At 46.3% G+C, this 21,794-nt stretch overlaps 1 protein-coding gene across 2 annotated transcripts in view; it reads right to left on the bottom strand.

Moving 5' to 3' along the window:
- The window catches only part of ACY1 (aminoacylase 1), a 197,418-nt gene that overhangs the window by 165,778 nt on the left and 9,846 nt on the right, over positions 1 to 21,794 (bottom strand). Inside the window, exons 2-4 of one of the 2 annotated variants that reach the window (XM_078661166.1) lie at positions 3,431 to 3,589; positions 3,142 to 3,206; positions 1,416 to 1,520 (exon numbers count right to left, since the gene is read on the bottom strand). In XM_078661166.1, coding sequence (XP_078517292.1) covers positions 1,416 to 1,520; positions 3,142 to 3,206; positions 3,431 to 3,557 — 297 coding nt within the window. In that variant the 5' untranslated portion in view covers positions 3,558 to 3,589. Of the gene's footprint in view, positions 1 to 1,415; positions 1,521 to 3,141; positions 3,207 to 3,430; positions 3,611 to 21,794 lie in introns of those variants that run through there. The other variant, XM_078661167.1, reaches the window with a different exon arrangement.

The following is a 21,794-nucleotide window of genomic DNA, read 5'->3' as shown; positions in this document are numbered from 1 at the left end:
TGCGCGCCCCTGATGCCACACGTGACGCACGCCACACCTTGCATTTGCGTGTTTGCGCCACGGCACCCGGCGATTGCGCATGTGCTGCTGTAGTGGTGTAAATGGGCATTGGTCACTCACCAGCCAGCCCTACGCCCGCCCCCCACGCGCATGGCGGAAATTATTAGATAGAAAGTGAAAGTCGCACTCGCAATGTAACTGGACAAGTGTGTGCGCGCCGCGCGCATTCATCGATCCTCGAAAGAATAAAAAAAAAAAAAAATGGTCACGGGCGGCCCCAGCACCATTTTAATTGCATGATGATGATTGCATCAAAGTGAGAGTGGGACTCATGGCTGACGACTCCCATGGGGGCCCCGGCCGGGGCCCCTGCCCACCCTGCACCATTTCAAGACTCGGAGGGGCCCCGGCCAGGGCCCCCGCACCATTTCAAACTCACAGGGGCCCCGGCCGGGGCCCGCGCTGCGCACCATTTGTCACAGCAGCGGCAGATCCTACTTGAGGGCCCGGGGCCCGGCCGGGGCCCCCTGGAGCGCGAGGCCCCCCCCGCACTGCCGGGGCTGCGGGGGCTTGTGTTACGCCCCTGATAGGGCCCCAGAGGCTGGTAGGTTTTCAGGGGGCTCCTCTAAGATGCCCTCTGAGTGTATGTATTGGTAAATCAGATACTGGCATCATTGTGGGTTTACCGGTGCGAGAGGTTTGATACCAAACATCCCTATTTTCAGTGAAGCCATCATATAGCTGGGGAACTCATTTTCACCAGTGTCCAGCTCGTCTTAAGATGCCTTCCCTGGTCACTTGTACTGGCAGCAATAAGACTGACCAGCAGAGGGTCATATCTGCTTATGCAGGTAAGCCCTCAAATGTAATATTCAGCACCCTGCCTTAGCGATGTCAGGCCAGCTGTTGGGGTGACTTACAAATATTATATGCAGTGTTAGGGGACATGGCACAGCACACCGGGATGTGTGACATGTTGTGTTTTCACTTTTGTCTGCACCAATACACCCAGCCTGCGATAGCAGCCCTGCATGTGCTTGGTGAGGGGTCCCTATTTGTGCTGCTGCCCTTAGGGACTCCTCTTTAGTACCCCACGCCCTAGGTACCAGGGGCTAAAGGTTTTGCCATTTGGAGGAAATATTTGCAGTTTTTAGGGAAATTGCACTGATAATGGGGACCTGGTTAGCAGGAACTCAGTACACTTCAGTCAAAGTTTAATCAAATACCAAGCAAAAAGTGTTTCGGGGGTGGGGGCTACTGCAACGAAAACCCAGTTTCCTACACAGTGCATTAGTCAAACTACCTATTGTGGTAAAGGGGATGATGAGCATCATCAATAAAGAAAAAACGTTACCTAGCAAACAATGTGTGAATCAAGAAACCTTGTACCCCACACAACCCTACAGCCCTCTTACCTCAAATACAGGCACCACGTCGGAGTGGGAGTTCAGTACAATGGACTTCAGGTGAGGGCTGGTGCCTTCCCATGTGAGAATGGTGATAACACGCCCCGGGCAAAACTGTGAAAGAGATTAAGAAGGAAACAAAACATGAGTAAGTCAGCCACACTATGAGGCAACACCCAAATTCTTTATAGTTCAACCTTAGGATTTTGCCAAGAATCTCACTGATGCATTAAATAAGGTGAGTCTCCTTAGTACACCTCATAAATAAGCACGGGATTGCTCTGTGATATTATTATTTTTTCCGCAGCCATGTATTTCCTTCTCAAAAGTACCTTTAAAATCAACCAAAAACTTTCCTTTAGATAGGTTGTCCATCTATGCATAGAAGGCTTTTGGCAGAGCGTGCTGAGTCTATCTTTGGAAGGCTTTGTCATATACAATAATGTTACATAAGCCCTACAGTACATATTTAGTTCAAAGCGAGGTATACTATATTATTATTAATCTCCATTCTCTTACCTTGCAGATAGACATGTGGTGTATGTAAGAAGACAGAAAACAAGTTCCTCGGTATTTCAGGAAAGCTTCACCACAGTCCATACAGCGCAGAGTTTCCTACCTAAAATAGGAAACCAAGGACCTTGTTCCTGCAGGACACCATCATTTCTTGTAGTACTGGCTATTTTCCCTTAGTGTTAAACTGTATGAATATTGGACACAGTAAAAGAGCATACTAGATACCCTCCAGAAACAGGCTATTATACTACAGAAACTCTTGCTATGTCTCCCACTGACTGTCTTCTATGTACACATACCTAATATTATGTCCGGTCCCATCAATCTAGCCAATATCATGCAGCTCTTGACCTTTCCATCTCAGGCAACCTATGGTTGAAGAGAGACTTCCTATGATATGCTGTGTGACCTTTGAAGCATAAAGGTATAATATAGTCATGGTCATTCATGAATAGAGATACTGTGCTAATTACTTACAATTTCCCATTGGACAAGGGGCATCTGAACTGCTAATTTTAGGCTGCCTGTAGGTGACAGCAGCACTCGCCCACCCAGAAAAAAACTTTTTTTTTTCTATAGGTGAAAGAGCGGAGAAATCAAACATGTTCATCTACCCTGTGACAGTAAAAGAAAATATTTGTGTTGCTTAGAGGAACACGCGCAGCTCATTCCTGTAGGCTGCCAAATTTTAAGAAATAGCTGCTACACACAAACAGGGCTCGAAGTCCAGCACACCAACTTTTTTCATGCTGAGTGAGGGTCCTTGAGCCCCTTGAACACTTTGATGCCACAAGTCAATTGTAATAACTTATTACAAGCAACCAGACGTGTCGTTTTCCTATTACAGGCACGTTCCGATATAAGTACACACCTGTGGTGAGAAAATAAAACAGTGCAATATAGGGAGATTACACTCTACCACATATTATAAAACATGCTAGAATGCCATCAGTCCTACTTTAACCTTGCTTCATATAAGTTCTATTTCTGCTAACTCACAATAGAATCAGTCCTACAGCACATTGATAAACTACTTTAAAGCTATTTTAGCGCGGTAGTCACTTACTTCACGTCTACAATATTTGATCTCAGCACTCAAAACAGGCAGTTTAATCTGTTTAATCAAAACAAGCTGTAGATTTGTACTAAGTCTAGGATATATGTTCTCTTTTTCAAATATTTCAGATTGCAGTATTTAAAATATTTTGAATAATCTTACCTCTAGTTTTCGGCATGTCAGACCAAGCTCTGATGCTACTCGCTCCAATAACTTCACAGCTCCATCTGCAAAATCAAACAAATCTCATGTCGGGGGCAAAATCCTGAGCTTAACTGAAGGAACTGAATAACTTCACTACATATTGACACTGATGCTTGCCCTCTCTAAAGACTAAATGAAGCAGAAGTGTACCCCTTACCTTCTCCAACAATAATGTTCCACATTTCAGCTGCCCTGCACCTTAATTTTACAAAGTTGCCCATCACTAAAAACAAAGGTGTTGCCTCACCATAATCCGGCTCAGGGTGCACAGTTCGGATTCTCAGGTATTCCCGAAAGAGAGCAGTGGATGGATGCTCCTGGGATTCTTCCTTCTGCTCGTGTCTGACATGATTGGAGTCTCCAGCAGGTAGCATGGTTCACCTTGTGCAATGGAACAGAATCCCAACTGAAGCATAACAAGAAAGTGCCAATGAAAGAAGGACTGCAAAAACACAGACAGCTAAGTTTATGGCCATGTGTTAGCCTAAGCAATAACATGAGTCTACTGCAAAGATATCACAGTGCCTTAAAAACCAAAGTAAACTATTTGCAGCAACACAATAACATCCTGCTGAACTATCGTAGAGTAGCCATTCACAGTACCTGCAGCTTTGTTACAATCCCACAAGTGCTTCAATTCCATCTTTTAGGGTGAATTCTCCACAAGGCTTGTTCTTGAATGGAGGCCTACATCAAATAATTAAGTGTGGACTGAAAGCCTATTTCCAAAGTGTGAGTGAAAACAGTGCCACAGGTCAGAGCTTCCCTCAGAGAGAAAGTCCTACATCAATTATCGACAAAAGCGCAGTTACAGATCTAGTCACCTCAGATGAAAGTTAAAACTTCAACTCGTAAGGGGGATACCTTGAATCCACTGACATCAATTAGGTGTAGGGTGTGGTACCAGCTACTAGCCTGGTAGAGGATGCTACCCTAGCTACCTTTTGATACTCCAGTCATTGCCTTACTACTCAGGTCTTGCGGTTCATGAAAAGAGTAGCAGGAACAGAAAGTAAACAGAGTTCCAAGAGTCCTCGATTACTTTTGTAGTTTCTACGCCTTTCTAGTACAATCTTACCCAAAAAAGAGGAAGCTGTTTCAAGGCTAAGGATGGAAAAGTAGGTCAATGTTATCATATCACTGTAGTTATTCTTGGTGGTATTGTGGTGAACTGACATGCAAGCTCAGATCCATATGAATATGTATATATTTGTTTTAACAGCATATACCAGCACTGAGGGATAAACAGAAACACAGAGGGTGCACACAGAAATAAACAGAAGCTCCTTCCTGTAAATCTCTGTGAACCAAGGATCTAGATGCCCAGCTCAGCCTCAGAGAGATTGAGGAGAAGCAGCTGGCTCTGGAAGAAAAGAGACTGACCCTAGAGGAGAATAGGGTCCAGCTAAGGATGAAATTCCAAGGACATGGTGGCAGCAACAAAGCACCAGGGGTGAATACATTTAATTCCTATGATCCCAGGTAGCCCAAAGGTATAGTTCCTAGGTTTGGAGAAGGGGGTGGCATAGATAAATGGATGGCATCCTATGAGAGCTCTCGGGTGAGAAGGGTTGGTACCAAACATTGGCCGTCCTTATTGTGGGAACCTATTTCAACAGTAGAGAGAGATAAGCTACTGACACTTGAGGATGAGGTGGCAGAGTAATACACCCACATGAGAGGGTCACTCATTGAGCAATTTGGTCTCACCCCAGATGAGTACAGACTTAAGTTAAGGAACACACAAGGGGTCAACACAGACATGGGTAGACTTTGTAGATGCCTCTGAGAAGTCGCTGGAAGGCTGAATCAAGGGTAACAAGGTAGATACCTATGAGGGTCTCTACAATGTAGTGTTAAAGTAGCACATACTCACAAACTGTACCTCAGAGAACTTACACCAGCATCTGGTATTTTCAAAACTCTCTAGCCCTAGACAGCGGGGTCAAGAGCGCTGATGAGTGGGTTAGGCCAAGAGTACCCAGGAAGACACAGGAGGTGATCCCAAGAAGATGGGGTCAGGTCCACAGAAGGGAAAGGAGGAAGGTAGTAAACCTGCCAAAGAAATTCTCTAAGAACCCTCAGGAGGGGGTCAAAACCCAACCCACCTCTAGCAAGCAGAGTAGTTGGGACCCAGGTCTAAAAACATTCTTAAATAGAAGGCTTGCTTTGACTGTCAGCAGCCAGGGGAGGTGTGGCCTAAGTCACCCTGGAAATAGGGGATACCCTTAGTTGACCTCCCTCTAGATTGCATCCTATGCAATGACTTCCCCTTTCAAAGAGGGTAATAGTAGGAAAGGAAGTCTACACTTAGCAGGAAACTCAGGAAGCCATGGGTATTCTACCCCAGTACGAGGGAACCCCCAAAGTTGGCACTGGTAAGGTCTCTCTTGACCCCAAGATGTCCTAGAGAGTCAGGAAACTGTTCAGAACCAGGGTGTCACCCCTGAACTGGCAGAAGAAATGGTGTAGGAAGGATCTCTGCCACATAAGGTAGTAACTCGCCACACTGAAAAGTTAGAGAGGCTGCAAGAACCCACAGTAGCCCCCAAGGTAGCAGATCCACCTGTCAGTGGAGAACTCAGGGTGGTGTTCTGGGCACTGACAGCCGTCAGTAGCCACTGTTGGGGGCTGGTCTTTATGGCAGCACTGTCCTTGGCATGGGAGGCAGACACTGTAACAGGAAGTAAAGTACGCCACCTGACCCTGTTGGTCATGGTGGTTACCTAAGTGTTGGGTGACCTCTTTGGGTCAGATAGAGCTTTTCCTAGCTACGGTAGGGTTAGAGGAAGTAGGCACCCCACAACCCAAGGCAAAAGATAAGGATGGTAAAGATACAGCTTCACCTAACGTCTATTTTAGGTTGGGTCCTGTCAGAGTTGAGGTGGGTCAGCTCCCCATGACAGAAGGATGTGAGGCAGAGTAAGCCCTGCAATCGTCAGTCAGTTCCATATTATCCGTTCTCGCTGAATGGTAAGGGAGACTCACCAACAGTGAGGTTCAGTTCTCCTGGGCATATTAGCTGGGGGCAAGGGTGGTTAAGGAAACAGGCTTGTTGCAGGTTTTCCCCATGCCCCAATTTTTTGCCCCAATGTGGACTGCTAGCTGCTGGAATTTTTTTACTTTGAGAATGCACAGAGGCCTAAAAACCAGGCCTCAGGCCCAGAGGTCTTACCCATTTAAAACTTGTGTCGAATTGGTTCTCCTCAATTGGCAAGTACTGACTTTCTTAGAAGTCCCTAGTACAGTAGCGGCCCGTGGTGGGAGTGCTGTTGGGCACTGACGTGACCTCCAGTCTGCTGTAATCCGTGGTTTACTACCCCCCACCCTGCCCCTCCCCCGCCCCACTTCAGCACCCAGCAGCACTCCCACCACGGGCCGCTACTGCCCTACTATATGGTACCCAGGGTACAAAGATCATGTAAGGCAGAGTGTCCGCCCAGGACTGCAGCACTGATCCTGCTACCTTGTGTGAGACAAAGTAGAAAAATGGCTCCCAGCCTGCCACAGCAGACTGGGAGGGCAGTTGTCAAACTACCAATTCGACTTTGCCATTACCGATAGAGGCAGGGCCACCCTTTCCCTTAACAATATATGCAAGTCTCCTCTACGGAAGGCCTATAGAGACCTATGGCAGGGAGCTGCATATTATTAAGTAGGACATGTATGTTTATATATGTCCTTGCAGCACTACCCCTCAAATTGTCGTTTTGCTGTGGAAAACTTAGGAGCCCCATTGGCTAATATAGGGTTATATGCAGGAGACAGGGCCAGGAAGGGAAGACCCAGTGCCCAAACCGGTTTTCCCACAGGTGTGTAGCCCCCAGGTAGCCACACCTCGAGGGTGGGCTACCAAGCTCCTCACTGTCGAGGAGAGGTTCAGAAATCTTGAGAGTTGCCAGAACAGGGCACTCTGGGATCGTCGGATGCAATACATTGCCGGAAAATTATCACCAAGAAGGTGATCTGGTAGCCCATTGGCTAGTGACTGCATTGTCCCCTCTGGGTTCTCTACAGGGTTAAATATGGCACCCCAAACCTCACATCAGAATTGGAACAAAGACCAAAGAAGGTCTGCCCTGTTGCCCCTGGACTGCATAAAGAGAGGTTTTACTGTCTGCTGAACTGCAACTGCTGCACTTTTGGATTAGCAAAGTTAAGCCTGTGGCACCTGGCTCAGGGAAAAGTCGCTCCCCAGACCAAAGCAGTGACAGCAAGGGTCAGATGGCCGCCTCCCTGGAACATGACCAGGGACATTAAAGCTGAAGAAACCCAAACCGGCAAGTTGGCAGCCACTTCAGAGAAATTGGCATTGACTGCAGCTGTGCGCCTAAAGAGACCGATCCTCGATGGCCAAAAGCTGCACCCGAGTCCACTGGAACCAGGAGTGTTGTCAGAGTCCGGATTGGTCATCCAAGATGGACACTAGCCCCCACTAAAGGATTCCGCTAGGACCCTGGTTTACGGAGACAGGTAGCCCAGCGCAACTGGCCTTCCAGGGCCTCTAAAATGGCTCCAAGGGATCCTGACTTCCGTGGCCAAAGTCACCCCCAGGTGACCTGTGGACCATGGAATAACCACAAAGGCACCTCCTTCGACCGCACCGTAACCCTGGCATCAGGACCACTCTATTAATGTCTATGGCGGTTGTGCTATACAGTTTGGAGCTGGATTGGAAAACGCTCTGTTGGGCAGGTAACAGTCTAAATCTATTTGGATGGAACCGTCTCAGGAATTCAGACCGTAGCCTGTTTCTATTGGTTTTCTTAATGTGGCACCTTTTTGATTTTGTAATGATCTCTGAAATACTAACAGAATGGATCCATTTACCTGGTCTTGGATGGAAAATAATGCTTGAACTAAAGTAGGTTTGTCCCATTGAAACTAAAAGCTCCCCTTTAAAAACTGAGGCTGAAATTGTCTAAGGGTACAGATAATCACCCTTTAAAATCCACTTCAGAACAATTGCCCTGATTGTGGTTCCCTCTGTATGAGATTCTATGAAAGTGTTGCAACAGCTTTTTTGCAAAAAAAGGGATCCCCATAGAAGGAAACTGCTCTCCCTTTCTTCTTTGGAATAAGAGCCTGGAAGGATTAGCAGGCTCATCTCTCTGAAGTACCTCAGCGGCATATTTGCGTTTATGCAAATACTTTCTCCCTTCCCCAATAGTATAAGGGGAATAAAACTCTGTAGGCCATACAGTGATCCTTCCTAGGCCATGGGAATAAATGTCAGATGAGACCATCCAGGGAGGAAGAAATGGAACTTCCCCTGGCTTCATGCATTTATACCATTATGGCAATCACCGCCAAATGGACCACAGCATAGATGCTCCATTGTGTGTCCTCCACAGCGGCCATCTGTTTTGTACTGGAAAAAAAAAATCCTCATCTGAGGAACAATCAGAACCACCAGATTCTTGGTCCACCTCCTCAGAGAGTTTCAGCTATAGTAAACTATTTGTATCTGTGCTCTCCATGTTGATCAAATAATGAGAAAACCACACACCTAAAGTTATTGAAATGAATTTGAATACCTCAGCTGCCAGTAAAGGGCAAAAAAGGATGGGAGTCCTCTTAAACAAGAAAACTCTCCCCAAAAAGGAAAAATATCAGATAGTAGGGAAAAAAACAACCTTAAACCTATTCTATTTTCCCGGTCTTTTGTTAAATGAAATAAATGATAAAATCCCAACTAAATACACTAAACCTCCTGACAGACGCTCTATGCATGGACATACTGCGCATCCCCTGATCCGAAAAATGTGAGAACTAAAAACATTCATCAACTGATGAACGGTACACGCACGAGACCAAAACAGTAGACTTCAACGCAAAAACTGCCCCTTTGCAGCCACACTGCCCTTTGAATGTCGCTCACACTCTTTGTCTTTAAGGAGTCACCGGGATTCCATGTCTTGATGCAGCATGATTGCAAAAATCATAATACACAACAGGTTTATAGACAGAACACACAAAAGGTGGAAAGTACACGGTGCACATTAGACACAGTGACACATGATACAGAGACAAGTGAAGTAGAAGCACCGTAAAAGCATGCTTTAAAACGTAAAATAAAGTAAACACATTTATAATACAATACTAACACAAATAATGAATTTTAATGCATAAGTTGCTTATTAACGTATATTGATGAAAACTGTGATGCTAAGTGAAGTGGCTTTGTTTTTCATGCTTTTTACTGAGAATGCACCAGTTAAAAAAGTTGGCGCAAAAATGTGTAGCAATGTGGTACAAGCTTGATATTTAGTAATATGATATTAGAGACTATAGTTTATAAAATATGAAACATTTTTGTAGGATGCAATTAGAAAAAGGTGCATTTATATGAATATCGCGACATTTTGTGGTAGTAGGGTAATTCTAACAATAGCCATTCGCATGCAATAATAATTTGTGAAAGTTCTATATATTCTTCATTTGAATTGATTTAATTACATTATATTCAACATGAATTAGAGCTCATTTCATTGAAACGTGTGATGCTAACTTGAAGGCCTTCTCAAAAATATTTTTCTCTAGTGTGGACCTTTTCCCTCATTTAATACAATGGTTCATTTTGTGCCAATGAAATGTTGCTTTATTTGTTCTGTACATGTTCTCCCTGACAATCCTGAATGTTTCTTCAATGTTTACAGTAACATATTATTGTGGGAATAGAATTTCAACTATGCTTATGGATAGACTATATTGCATCTTTTTATTTGATACTAGGCTAGTTTGGACTCACAATTTTTCGTTTCTCAGGACTGGCATAGGAAACTGCCTCAATGTTTCAACTACCTTAGGTGACAAGGTATGAAAATGGACATGTGACCGTCTTTCAATGGTAATGTGATGCCACACCACTGGACATCGCTAAAAACTCTATAAAAGAAAAAACCCTAGAAGAGGGGCAAAAACCGCCATTCTGATTTTTCCTACTTGGGTCCCGGATGCTATGCTGATCGATCTGTTACTTTGGATTGTTTGTCGATACTACAATCAATAGCTGATGGACTGAGACCTTCTTTGCCGAACCATTTCTATTTATCCATTTTCCGTTATATCTTTAGCTCTACGCTAATGGACTCACCCCTAATGGACTTTAAGTCTGAACCTTTCCCCTTTTTCCGTAGGATTTGAGCTGTTAGAAATTTGAACCATCCTTCTGCCGTAAAGGGTAGAGGGACTCTGTAAATCTGTAAAATACATTTTATAACCACTTGATAAAGATTTGACTAATGTTTGGTGCTTTAATGCAAGCTGTGATATTCTGAAACTCAGTCCTTACAAAATTATGTATTGTGATTCTTTAAGACAACAACTAATTATTCTGAATTTTACTGTTATTGAGTCTTGTTGGTTCTTCCATTTAAACTGTGCTACTGTACTGTACAACGTCCTACAACAGCATGTATCCAACATTACAATCTATAAATTAAGAAAAAGCATGATAGGGTAAATGAACAGTGAATAGAAATGGTCTATTATCATAAAGACAACTATATTCAGTAAGAGAAGTAAATAGTAAGTGTTCTCTCAGGCAGGCCTAGTTATACAAGGGTTAGTGATGTCATAGGGTCTGAATGCCTAGTATGTTTACCATGTGGGGTACTAAGCCGTTTATGCTCCCATATTGTGATGATTTCTCTCACTTTAAAAGGTTTGTATTATTTAGCTGTTAGGGATTACAGTAAAGAAAAACTAGCCCTAATCAAGCCTCTGGACTTGTAAAGTAATATACTTCATTTTTTTCTAATGCACAGTATATTCCAAGGTACAATATTACCACGAACTTGAGTATACGAAGGGCAGACAGCATATCACGTCAAACCACTAAGAGAGCCAAGATTTCAAATCTCTAGTCAATATTTGTCAAAGAACAAACCTGGGGTCAATGCATGGCCCTTGACGCATACTAAAAAGAACTAAACATTCTGTCATCCAGAGATGCAGGGTAGGGTAACAGCAACTACAGCACGGGTTACTGATCAAATTCTGACTACACCCAAACTAAATTGACTATTACTTATTTATTCCATTGTGCTTTAGTACCCAGGAGCAATTGCCATGACTGTTATACCACATTCACAACCCAGGCATTGGCACCGCCATAGCAACTACACATGCACCACTACTCTTGTACATGCAGTGTAGCTTTCTATGCAGCCACTTCTATTCCCCAGCAATGTGTCACGCTTAATGCACCTTGCCCTATCCCAGCTTTGCACTACCAAGTAACCACTGCATGTACACAACCACCAAGGACCAACCTATTGGCAATGTGACACTATCAGCATCACACATGCACACCCTAAAGCCACAAGGATTCCCTCTCCGGCGACTCTACCCAGTGTCAGATGAGCACTATCCAAATACAGACGACATAATATATCAAGTGGAAACCTCATCAGAAATATGGAATATTCCTGGTTACTCCTAAGAGATACTACGTGGCACATGACGGTCAGAAGTCCGTTCAGGGTAGCTTTACACATATCCCATAACATGGTTCAGGGAGTTAAGTGCTTACTAGTGACATCACCAGGTTACATTCTGAACCCCAGCCAAGATCAACTCAACAGCCGCCCCTTCTACACCGATAAATTGAGAACATTTTAAATCGTAATATTACACCCTGTTTTTCTAGCAATTAGGAAAGGTAGAAATGTGGTATGTGAAGCTACATTAAAAAATAAGTTCATCACTGTCACAGTGGATTCCAAGAACATGGACATGCGGCTTTTTCGCACCAAACTCTGCCACTAAACTAGGCAGCACGTGCAAAATTAGTATGCTTGCTATAGATGTGTGAAGGGCACCTGCACTATTGCAATTCAGATGTGCAGGGAAAAAGTCTACGCACCTATGTAGTCCTTAATTGAATTCACTCGAGCCTTTTTGTGTTCCAAAGAATGGTTTTGTTTTTTAAAGAAAATAAGACGCATCATCAGCAAAAGACTGGTGGACAACAATAATAATAATAATTGTTTCAATTCATTCGGAAATAGAATGTAAAACTTAAATAGTTAGAATTAGATGTCTACATCGGAACGGGATATATTGTGATCATTAGCATATACATAGGAGGGAGGGATGACACATTGAAGAAGAAAAGTAATTTGACACCTAAATTAAAAAAGATAATATTAAATCTAAAGGAAGTACCCACCCAACATGAGAGAAAGAGAGCGGGTCCTTGGGCATTAATAAGCTCATTACATGTTGGCTAAGAAGTCATCAAGAGTGCTCCAGTTTTTTTTTGATGTTCCAGGATTCTCACAAGAATTAGAAAGAATTTTGTGTGTACTTCGGGGAGAAGTGACCCATGTCCACCAGGTATGGAATGGCACATTGCTGGGCGTCTTCCAATCAAACAGTATGATTTTACGTGCAATGGTTAGTAGAAGATCTATCTAGAAGGGCCACTGCCTAAAAGGTCTGGTGGAGAAGGGGTTGCATATGAGCCCAATAGTATTAACCGCATGCGCGCTAGCGGTTTTCCCGCTGCGCGCTGCGTTTTTTGAAAAGCCGCGTTACATGACGAGCTCAGCTCGTCATCAGCGTACGAGCGGTGTAACTCATGACGAGCTGAGCTCGTCATGAGCGCAGAAGGGGTTAAAGCAAAGTCTAAAGTGATGTTTGTATTTTGAGTTGATTGTATGCTATGCCAATATGGGTCGACCATTTACAGGCCAGTCAGTAAAATGTTCCAGATCCCTACGTGACTCCTTGCATGACCAGCAAGCTTCAGAGTCTAACAATTTTAACATAAAGAGCTATGTTGGAGTCCAGCACAGAAAATGAGATACAATAAAACTGGACAGGTTTGACGATGGAAGGATTTTGGTTTTAAGCAGGTTGGATGAGATGTTGGTCCAAGCCTACGTAAGGGAGTGAGAGAGCTTTGAAAATAATTTGATCACATCTGGATGGGGGGATAAATTAGGTTTAGGGTTCAGCAAAGTTTATATATTGTGGACACTACATAACAACCCCCCCCCCCTTCCCGGCGAATTCCACTGAGCAAGTAAAATAAGGTAGGCTTCTATAGGAGGTCCCCGTTTGGTTATTTTTGATTTGATATCTAAGAGGTAAACAATCAATTTAGAGAGGGAGTATTTCTTCTGCAGGCTATTAAAGGTTAGGGCTTGGGTGCACGAAAAATCATCGAAATTAAACCAATGCCATCGGTTCCCCATGCAGGGCGGGCCTATGGTAGCCTGAAATTAGTCTTTTTTTATTTATTATTATTTCATAGGGAGAGAGCACACATCTTATTATATTAGAGGAGAGATTTATCCGAATTCACTCCAGCTCTTTATAAAAGGTCAGCAAGGGCTTTAAGTGGGCCGGGTCTCAGCGGGCTGAGCACCGGCAGTTTTTAAGGGGGGCTCGAAACGGGTCTCTATCGGGCTCTGTTTTGAGCCCTGGCACATGCGGTCTGTGTTTTTTTACGGACTGCAGTGACAGCAGTTTTCTGTCACTGCAATCCGGAGAGGTACCAGGGTGCAAAGCCAATAGTCCTTACTTGTTGCAGGTATGTTGTTACTTGTTGTATCACATATCTGGATGGAATGACAGAAACAGCAAAATACAAGTCGGGCAGCACACTGTGCTATGCACAGGTTTTTAGCGTAAGCGTTTTAAAGCCACGCCTCTAATTACACTGGCCACACCCCTTTGAGAGACCCCCCAGTTTTTTCATCCCACTTAAAGCCCTGAAGGTCAGTATTCATGAGCCCTTCCACCCCTGTGTAGAGTGCGCAGTCTAGTTGATGCACGTCACGCAGACGTGACGTGTGGCGGCCATGTTGGCGCGCTACGCGCGCATTCCCCATTGCGCGCCGAGAGACAGATTAACGGCAGCGCCGGCCGGCGCTCCTCACATTGAGCTTGTTATATAAATAAATAATACCTATTAGTACCCAACGAGCGGTCTGCTAGTTATTTAAAAGCATAACATTACAGTGGCGACGAGGACGGGAGGCTCCAGCTGACCTATCCCAAGAGGAAAAAAAACGGACCCCCCCACGTGGACAGCAGCAGGGTAGGCGACCCCACAAACAACGACAGCATGATGCAGAGCTGCCCCACACAGCCCACACAGCAGATGGCATAAGGGGGGCACAGCTGAGCCACTAAGACAAGCTGAGGAGCGTGGCAGAGCCACAGAAAACTGAGAGGCGGCGAAGGGGCCGGAGAGGCAGCAGCACGCCCCACAGGAGACAACCCACGGTGCAACCCTTTCCACCACGCCGTGCCGTGGACAAATAGCGCTGGCTACCAAAGAGGAGGAAGCGGGGACTAGCACTGAGAGTCCCCAGGGAGATACCAACACAGAGGTAAAGGACAGCACCCCAGGGAGTCCCACCAGCAAGGACGTCAAAGCGACAGCGATCAGGGAGGTGAGAATGAGCACGCCAGCAGGCTATGCGATTGCGCCGGTGCAATTCCTACCGAAACCAGGGGACCCCCTGATGAAGTGGGAGGACTGGAAAGAATATATCGACAATTTCATAGGGGTCCTGGAGGATGAAAATGAAGAGGCTTTCACCCCCCAAAGAAAGAAATGGATCCTATTACTGAACCTGGGACCGGAGGGTCTCAGGATTTACAAGAGCCTGGTGCCCAAAAAGAGAGACGACGCCGACAAGGATGTATATGCACATGCATTGGAAGATCTGGACGAACGTTATCGCCCCACTATCTGTGTATCAGTGGACAGGTTTAACTTCCAGCAGAGAAGACAACGGGCTGGAGAAAATATTGAGGAATACGTGGCGGCCTTGAGGAAGCTAGCTGCCCCGTGTAAATACGCACTGTGGGAAGACGAATTCATAAAGGATCAGATTGTGATGCATACCACAAGCACAAACGTCCAGGACAAGTTATGGGCAAGCGGCGACACCACACTCAAAGATGTAATGGTCATCGTAAAAAGGGCGGAACTCGCAAGGAGATGTGCTGATGCGACCAAGAAAGACGTAGCGCCCCCAATGATGGTGAACAGGATACAAGAGGGAGACCACCGAAAAGACCAGAGAGGCAAAGACCCAGCGGCCAAAGGAACTAACAGATGGCAAGGAAAGCAAGCAGGCAATGATGGCAACAAATCGTGCTACAGGTGCGGCAGTTGGTCCCACGACGCGCGCGATCGAAGATGTCCTGCGTTCCGAGCCAAGTGCCTACACTGCGGCATCTTGGGCCACTATGAAAAGGTGTGTAGGAAGAAAAATCCCAAGGAAATGGTGAAAAGCATAGACCAAGGCGAAGAAGATCTAGAGGAGATCGCAGAGGAAGAGGTGGTCACCGTTTTATGCATATACGACCAGGTACTAAGTGTAGAAGGGAAGAAATCCACGAAACCTATCCTGGACATGTCTATGGGAGGAATCACCATCACTGTAGTGGCAGACACTGGATCCCCTTTCACCATCATCCAGCGGGCAGTGTGGGAAGAAACGTTCAGACCCAAGTTGGGCCCAGAGCTGGAGAAACTAGACATTCGGCCGGTCACCTACAATGGTGACCGCATTCCAATGGTGGGGTTCCGACGCCTGTTATTCGAATTTAGGGGCCGATCAGCATGGTGCAAACTGTACATTGCGGAGAAAGGACCCTCCGTCCTAGGATGGCTAGACCAGGGCGACCTAGGGATAAAGCTGGATCCAGGAGGAAAGGAGCAAATACTACTCGCAGAACAAGAGGAATGGCCGGACTTGAATAAGTGGAAGGAGAACTATCCAAAGGTGTTTGGAGGCACGGTGGGACGGATGGAAAAATTCCAACACAAGATCGTGCTCAAGGAAGGGGCCATCCCGGTGGCTCACAAAGTGAGAAACGTGCCGATTGCGGTAAGAGAGGCGGTCCAGAAAGAACTTCAGGAGTTGGAAAAGAAGGGAATAATAGAACCGATAACCTGTGCAGAATGGTTGGCGCCCCTAGTGGTCGTGATGAAGCCCAATGGGAAGGTCCGGCTCTGCGTGGACCTGAGAGAACTGAATAAAAATATCGTGGTGGAAAAGTTCCCTCTCCCCAGAATTGAAGAAATGTTGGCCAAGACCAGAGGAGTGAGGTGGTACTCCACTATCGACTTGACATCGGCCTATCACCAAATAGCACTTCACCCGGACAGCAAAAGTCTCACATCCTTCATCCCCCCGTTTGGTTGTTACCAGTTTTGTCGCATGCCGTTCGGGCTGGCCTCGGCGGCTGCAGTTTTCCAGAAGATGATGCACCAACTATTCAGAGACTGCAAGGACGTCCAGTATTTCCAGGACGACATTCTGGTGATGGGGCGAGACAGGCATGATCATGATCAGAAGCTGGGACACGTGTTACAGACGCTAGAAACCAAAGGTCTTACAGCGGAGTGGACGAAGTGTCGGTTAGGCCTACAGTCGGTAACGTACCTAGGACACGAGATTGGACAACAGGGCGTTACACCCAAGTCGGAAAATGTAAAAGCCATCGCTGAAGCTCCGCCACCCAGAAGCAAGGAAGAAGTCAGGTCGTTCTTGGGGATGGCGGAGTACTACAGCAAGTTTGTGGTCCACTTCGCCTCAAAGACCCACAACATGAGGCTGCTGACCAGGGAAAGCACTGTGTTCCAGTGGACACCGGAAGCACGAGCAGAGTTTGAAACAATCAAAAAGGATGTCATAGGAGCTGTTCCTCTCAAGGGCTACGACCCACAAGGCACCACCGTACTGACAACAGATGCCAGCGACAAGGGCCTGGGCGCTGTGCTCATGCAAGACAGAGGAAGAGGAGAAATGGAGACAATCAGTTTTGCATCCAGGGCACTGACAGACACAGAGAGCAAATACAGCGTGATTGAGAAAGAGATGCTGGCGGTCGTGTGGGCCATGGCGAGATTCCGGCAATTTCTGTGGGGAACACGTTTTCTACTCAAAACAGATCACAAGCCATTGGTGAAGGTGCTGACATCGAGTGGACACGCCAGTGCCACTCCCAGAATATCCAAGATGTCACTAAAGTTACTCGAGTTTAGGTATGACGTGGAGTACATTCCCGGGAATCGGAACCGAGTAGCGGATTACCTGAGTAGGGCTGCCGCCATGGAACCTGGAGAGGAAGACCCTGCAAGCAAGGGGGAGTTGGTAGCTCTTATAGAAGACCAAGAAAAGTTGATAAGTTTACAAGAATGGACAGAGTCCTATGAGGAAGATACGGACATGAAGGAAGTAAAGGAGAACATTGTTCAAGGATGGCCTGAGAAAAGGAACCTGAGGGCAAGCCTCAAGCCGTACTTCGAAGTGCGAGAAGAACTGTCAGTAGGGGATAAGGGGGTATTCATCTACAGAGGAGAGAAGGTGATCCCCCCCAGGAACCTCACCTCGAAACTTTTGGACTTGCTACACGAGGGACACCTAGGCATAGGGAAACTAAAGGCAAGAGCAAAACAAAACTACTGGTGGCCAGGCATGGACATAAGGGCTGAAAGGCATGTCAGGGAATGTCCACAACGTCAACGGGCAGATAAGACCTTAAAACCCTTGAGACCAGCAATAGGGAAGTTTGATCCTCCTTCAAATCCATGGGAAGAACTATCGATAGACATTTTGGGACCTGTCCTAGATGACCATGGCACACAGAAATACGTGTGCGTACTCATGGATCGATATTCAAAGTGGCCGGAGGTGAGAATAGATGAGTCCATGGACACAGAAAACATCATAAAGTTTCTGTCAGAGACCTTCACCAGGGAACGAATACCCAAATCGATCTTGAGTGACAATGGGCCCCAGTTCACGTCGGAAAGGTGGAACAAGTTCATGCAAAGAAATGGCATCACCGTCAAGCACACGGCGATCTACCATCCGGCCGGTAACGGCTTAGTGGAGAGATTTAACAGAGTAGTGATGGGAGCCATACAAGCCGCCATATCCAGTGGACAGAGTTGGGGAAAGGCGTTAGAGAACATGGTGTGGGCCTACAGAATAACCCCCACTGGCACGGGGTACAGCCCATTCCAAATATTGAGGGGCCGTGAACCATTCACCCATGACAACAGGATTTGGAAGGAAAAGGTCGTCACCAGCGAATGGTCCCCTGCAGTGGTGCGGGCCAACCTGGAAAGAGCACAGACAATTTACAGTAATCACTACAACAAACGTAGGAATGTTAAAAGTACAGGATTGGAGAAAGGAGAGTGGGTGAGAGTAAAGTTGGCCACTCTACAGAAGAAAGGAGACAGCAAGTACAGCAAGCCGATGCAAGTCGTGGAGGTGTATGATCGAGCTGCCTTGCTGAGTGATGGGAACGTGTGGTCCCAGGACCGGATGGCTAGGTGCAATAAGGTTTTGGGCTGGGAGCAACATGGAACTGAATGGGAAGACACGGAAGGTTCGAACGTGGAGAGGAGACAAGAAGTCTGCGAGCAGCAAGGCGGAGGAAGAACCGGAATGGAGAGTGAAGAGGAAGAAGAGAACGGAAGTCGAGGTACGGAAAGGGACAGGATTGAGAGAAGCATGATTGAAGATGGAGCTGGGAGTGAAGGAGCAGAAGGCCAAGAGGCGCGGAGCCAAGAGACTATAGAGAACCCGGTCAAGGTTACAAGAAGTGGAAGGCAGGTGGTAAGGCCCTCCAGATTTCGAGATTTCGAATTGGACACTGGACTGTAAGTGACTCAGTAAAGTTTGGTAAAAAGGGGAGATATGTAGAGTGCGCAGTCTAGTTGATGCACGTCACGCAGACGTGACGTGTGGCGGCCATGTTGGCGCGCTACGCGCGCATTCCCCATTGCACGCCGAGAGACTGAGATTAACGGCAGCGCCGGCCGGCGCTCCTCACATTGAGCTTGTTATATAAATAAATAATACCTATTAGTACCCAACGAGCGGTCTGCTAGTTATTTAAAAGCATAACATTACACCCTGCAACAAATGCATGCCTGCTCCTTGCTGTAAAGTGGTTCAATTTGCCGAACAGGGGGGGGGGCTTTCCTGCAGCTCGTTTGCCTGTGATGCTCGGATGCTCCTTTAATCATTCACAGTACAGGACAGGATATTCCCTGGAGCACCGAGGCTCACCTCCCTTCCTGCAACGCGACCTGTCCTGGCTGCCACTGTCCCCAGAGCACCGGGAATCCGGGCTAGAAATAACCCGGCCAGCATGGCGCGAGCTGGTCTGCAGTCTGAAAGGTGTGGCAATGAAGAGTGGGGGGGAGAGAGAGACGAAGGTTGAAAAAAGATATCTCGAAGGCACGGTGTGTGCGGGGCGGATTTTGGAGTAAGTCCACCAGAATTCACCGACAGGGTGAATTCAGACACCTATCCCCTATCGCCTACCCCCCCCCCCCCCGGGAGGGGGCTGCCCGGCTGAATGTCCCGCGTGCCCAACAGGGAGAATGGCTGAAACATGGCCCTCAGCCCTGAGTCCAAAGGTCAAACCAAGAGTGGAGCGCGCGGAAAGCCAGCCTCGAGTCCCACTGAGAACAGAGGAGACTGGTGCTGGGGAGTTTACAAGGAACAAATGCTTACTTAAGACTACGATCCGGACTTCTAAAAAAAAAAAAAGTATTGCAAGGCAAGGCAGTAACATTATTATTATGTTGGAACATAAAAGTACAGCTACAAATATTAAAACATAACAAGATGCAATTTACGCTGTGTGCATTTTAAAAAACGGAACAATCAAGCGAATAAAAATGAATTTACAAGTAATAGACCTTTAGTATTTCACAAATACCAGGCTGCTCGCTGCACCAGCATTACCTTTATTTTAGGATTCAAAGGCCCAGGGATTAGCTGTCAGGTACGGTTAAGTCCTCCGCCCTTTTAAACCGCAGCCTGGCTGCACAATTCGCATAGTTTACAGGTTGCATAGATCTACTGGCAACCTCCACAATACAGTGATGAGTCATTCAACAGATTGTATGGGCTTGTAAATATCTATGGGTGTGGCATACAGGCAGCCTGAAATCTATGCATGAAGCACTCTGTATGTCATGCTGCTGGCTTTAAACATATGTACATGGGTAAAGGGGATCTGATGGGAAGGTTAACGATGACAATATGCTGAGTTCACATCGAAAAGGCAAAGTCTGCTTTCACTGTGAAATGCTGAGTGAGCAGTAATCTTTGCTACAAGGTACAGGCAGATCTCGAGGAAGAATCTGTACTGATGAAACAGTGAACAGAGAATGTTTGCTGTGCCTGAGGCAAGTAACGTCTAAAACAAATTGTACCTCATATAGTGCAAAAGGGTAATCTTATGTTGACACCTAACAGCCACCGTACAGAGTCCAAATGATAAGATGTTCTGAACTCAATATGGTTCAGAGCTTCCTCAGTTTACACTGCACTGTGCTGGAATAGAAAGCAGCAAATGCATGTGAAAGATGCATTTGAGTGGATGATCCCGCCAAGGTATGTGTTGGTGGTGTTTTCTACCATAATGTCATAGCTTAAATATCAAGCGTGCAATATCGATATACAAAATATTATAAAGCTACATGGATATGAATTTATGAGTAGTAAACAGATTCTCCCCTCAGGGTGCTTATCTTGAGCTATGTTGGAATGGTTACCTCCCACTTTTTGCCTGGTGTCAGTCTGTTTTTTGACTAGTCTGACTGGGATCCTGCTAATCAGGTATTTACTTTGCTACCTTCCTAATTGGCTACTGCTGTACTCTTCTAAGTTCCTAGTATATGGTGCTACGGTACCCAGGGCATAGGTACATAAGGGTCTCTCATAGGCTGCCATATGCATTCTGCCACCCATGAGAGACCACTCAAACTGCTGCTACAGGCCTGCCATTGTAGCCTGGGTGAGCTGCTGATAGCACCACTCACAACATATATACGTTTTCTTATATCTGAGGTCACTGCACTTAAAACCTATAAGTCACCCCTAAGGCAGGCCCTTCAATCCTGAGTGCAGGGTGCTAGGTTATTAGTGTGAGGGTGCCCTGCATGAGCAGGACACCCCCTACAAACCTGGAGTCAATTCTCCAGGCTTTGAAAGTGCGGTCCGCCATTTTCCACATATTTTATTTATACATATAGTGGACATCAAGTCAACTATGAGATGCCCAACTATATAGAGGCTGTACCAAAACCAGTCTTGGTTGGGATCAAACATGTTGCAACCCTTCTCCAACACCGATTCCACTGCTGGATGAAGGGTCCCATGTAATGGGGGGCTCCCCTAGGGAGGCCCTCTGTATTGCCGGTACCAGCTCCCAGGGTCTAACAGCAAGCTAGTGCTGCTGCCGAACACAGACACATTTCTGCCCTCTTGCTGTGGAGCTGAGCTTGAGCAGGGGAAGATAGAACAATAGGTTTCCTGTCATAGTGTGGTGTGACCACTTCCCAGACAGGACCTAGTGTGCTGGGCTGGGGTGGGGGCGCTTGCCAGCGCCACCAGACTGCTTTGAGGGACACATTTGGTGCCCTCCTTGCATACACCAGTTGCAACTAGTTCATGGAGCGATTGGCTCCTGCTCTGGTGCGAAACTGGACAAAGGACATGGGAGTATCCTCCCCTCAGTCCAGCCTCTCCTCTGGGAGGGATCCTTGAATTGTCCCAACCCTTACCCTAGGGCACTTAATGGCTTATCTGTGGGTGACTATCCAG

This window comes from Lissotriton helveticus, chromosome 9, assembly GCF_964261635.1.
Source record: "Lissotriton helveticus chromosome 9, aLisHel1.1, whole genome shotgun sequence".
In the NCBI taxonomy this organism is placed as follows: domain Eukaryota; kingdom Metazoa; phylum Chordata; class Amphibia; order Caudata; family Salamandridae; genus Lissotriton; species Lissotriton helveticus.
Note: the sequence above shows the minus strand (reverse complement) of the source record. Positions and strands in the feature narration are given on the sequence as shown.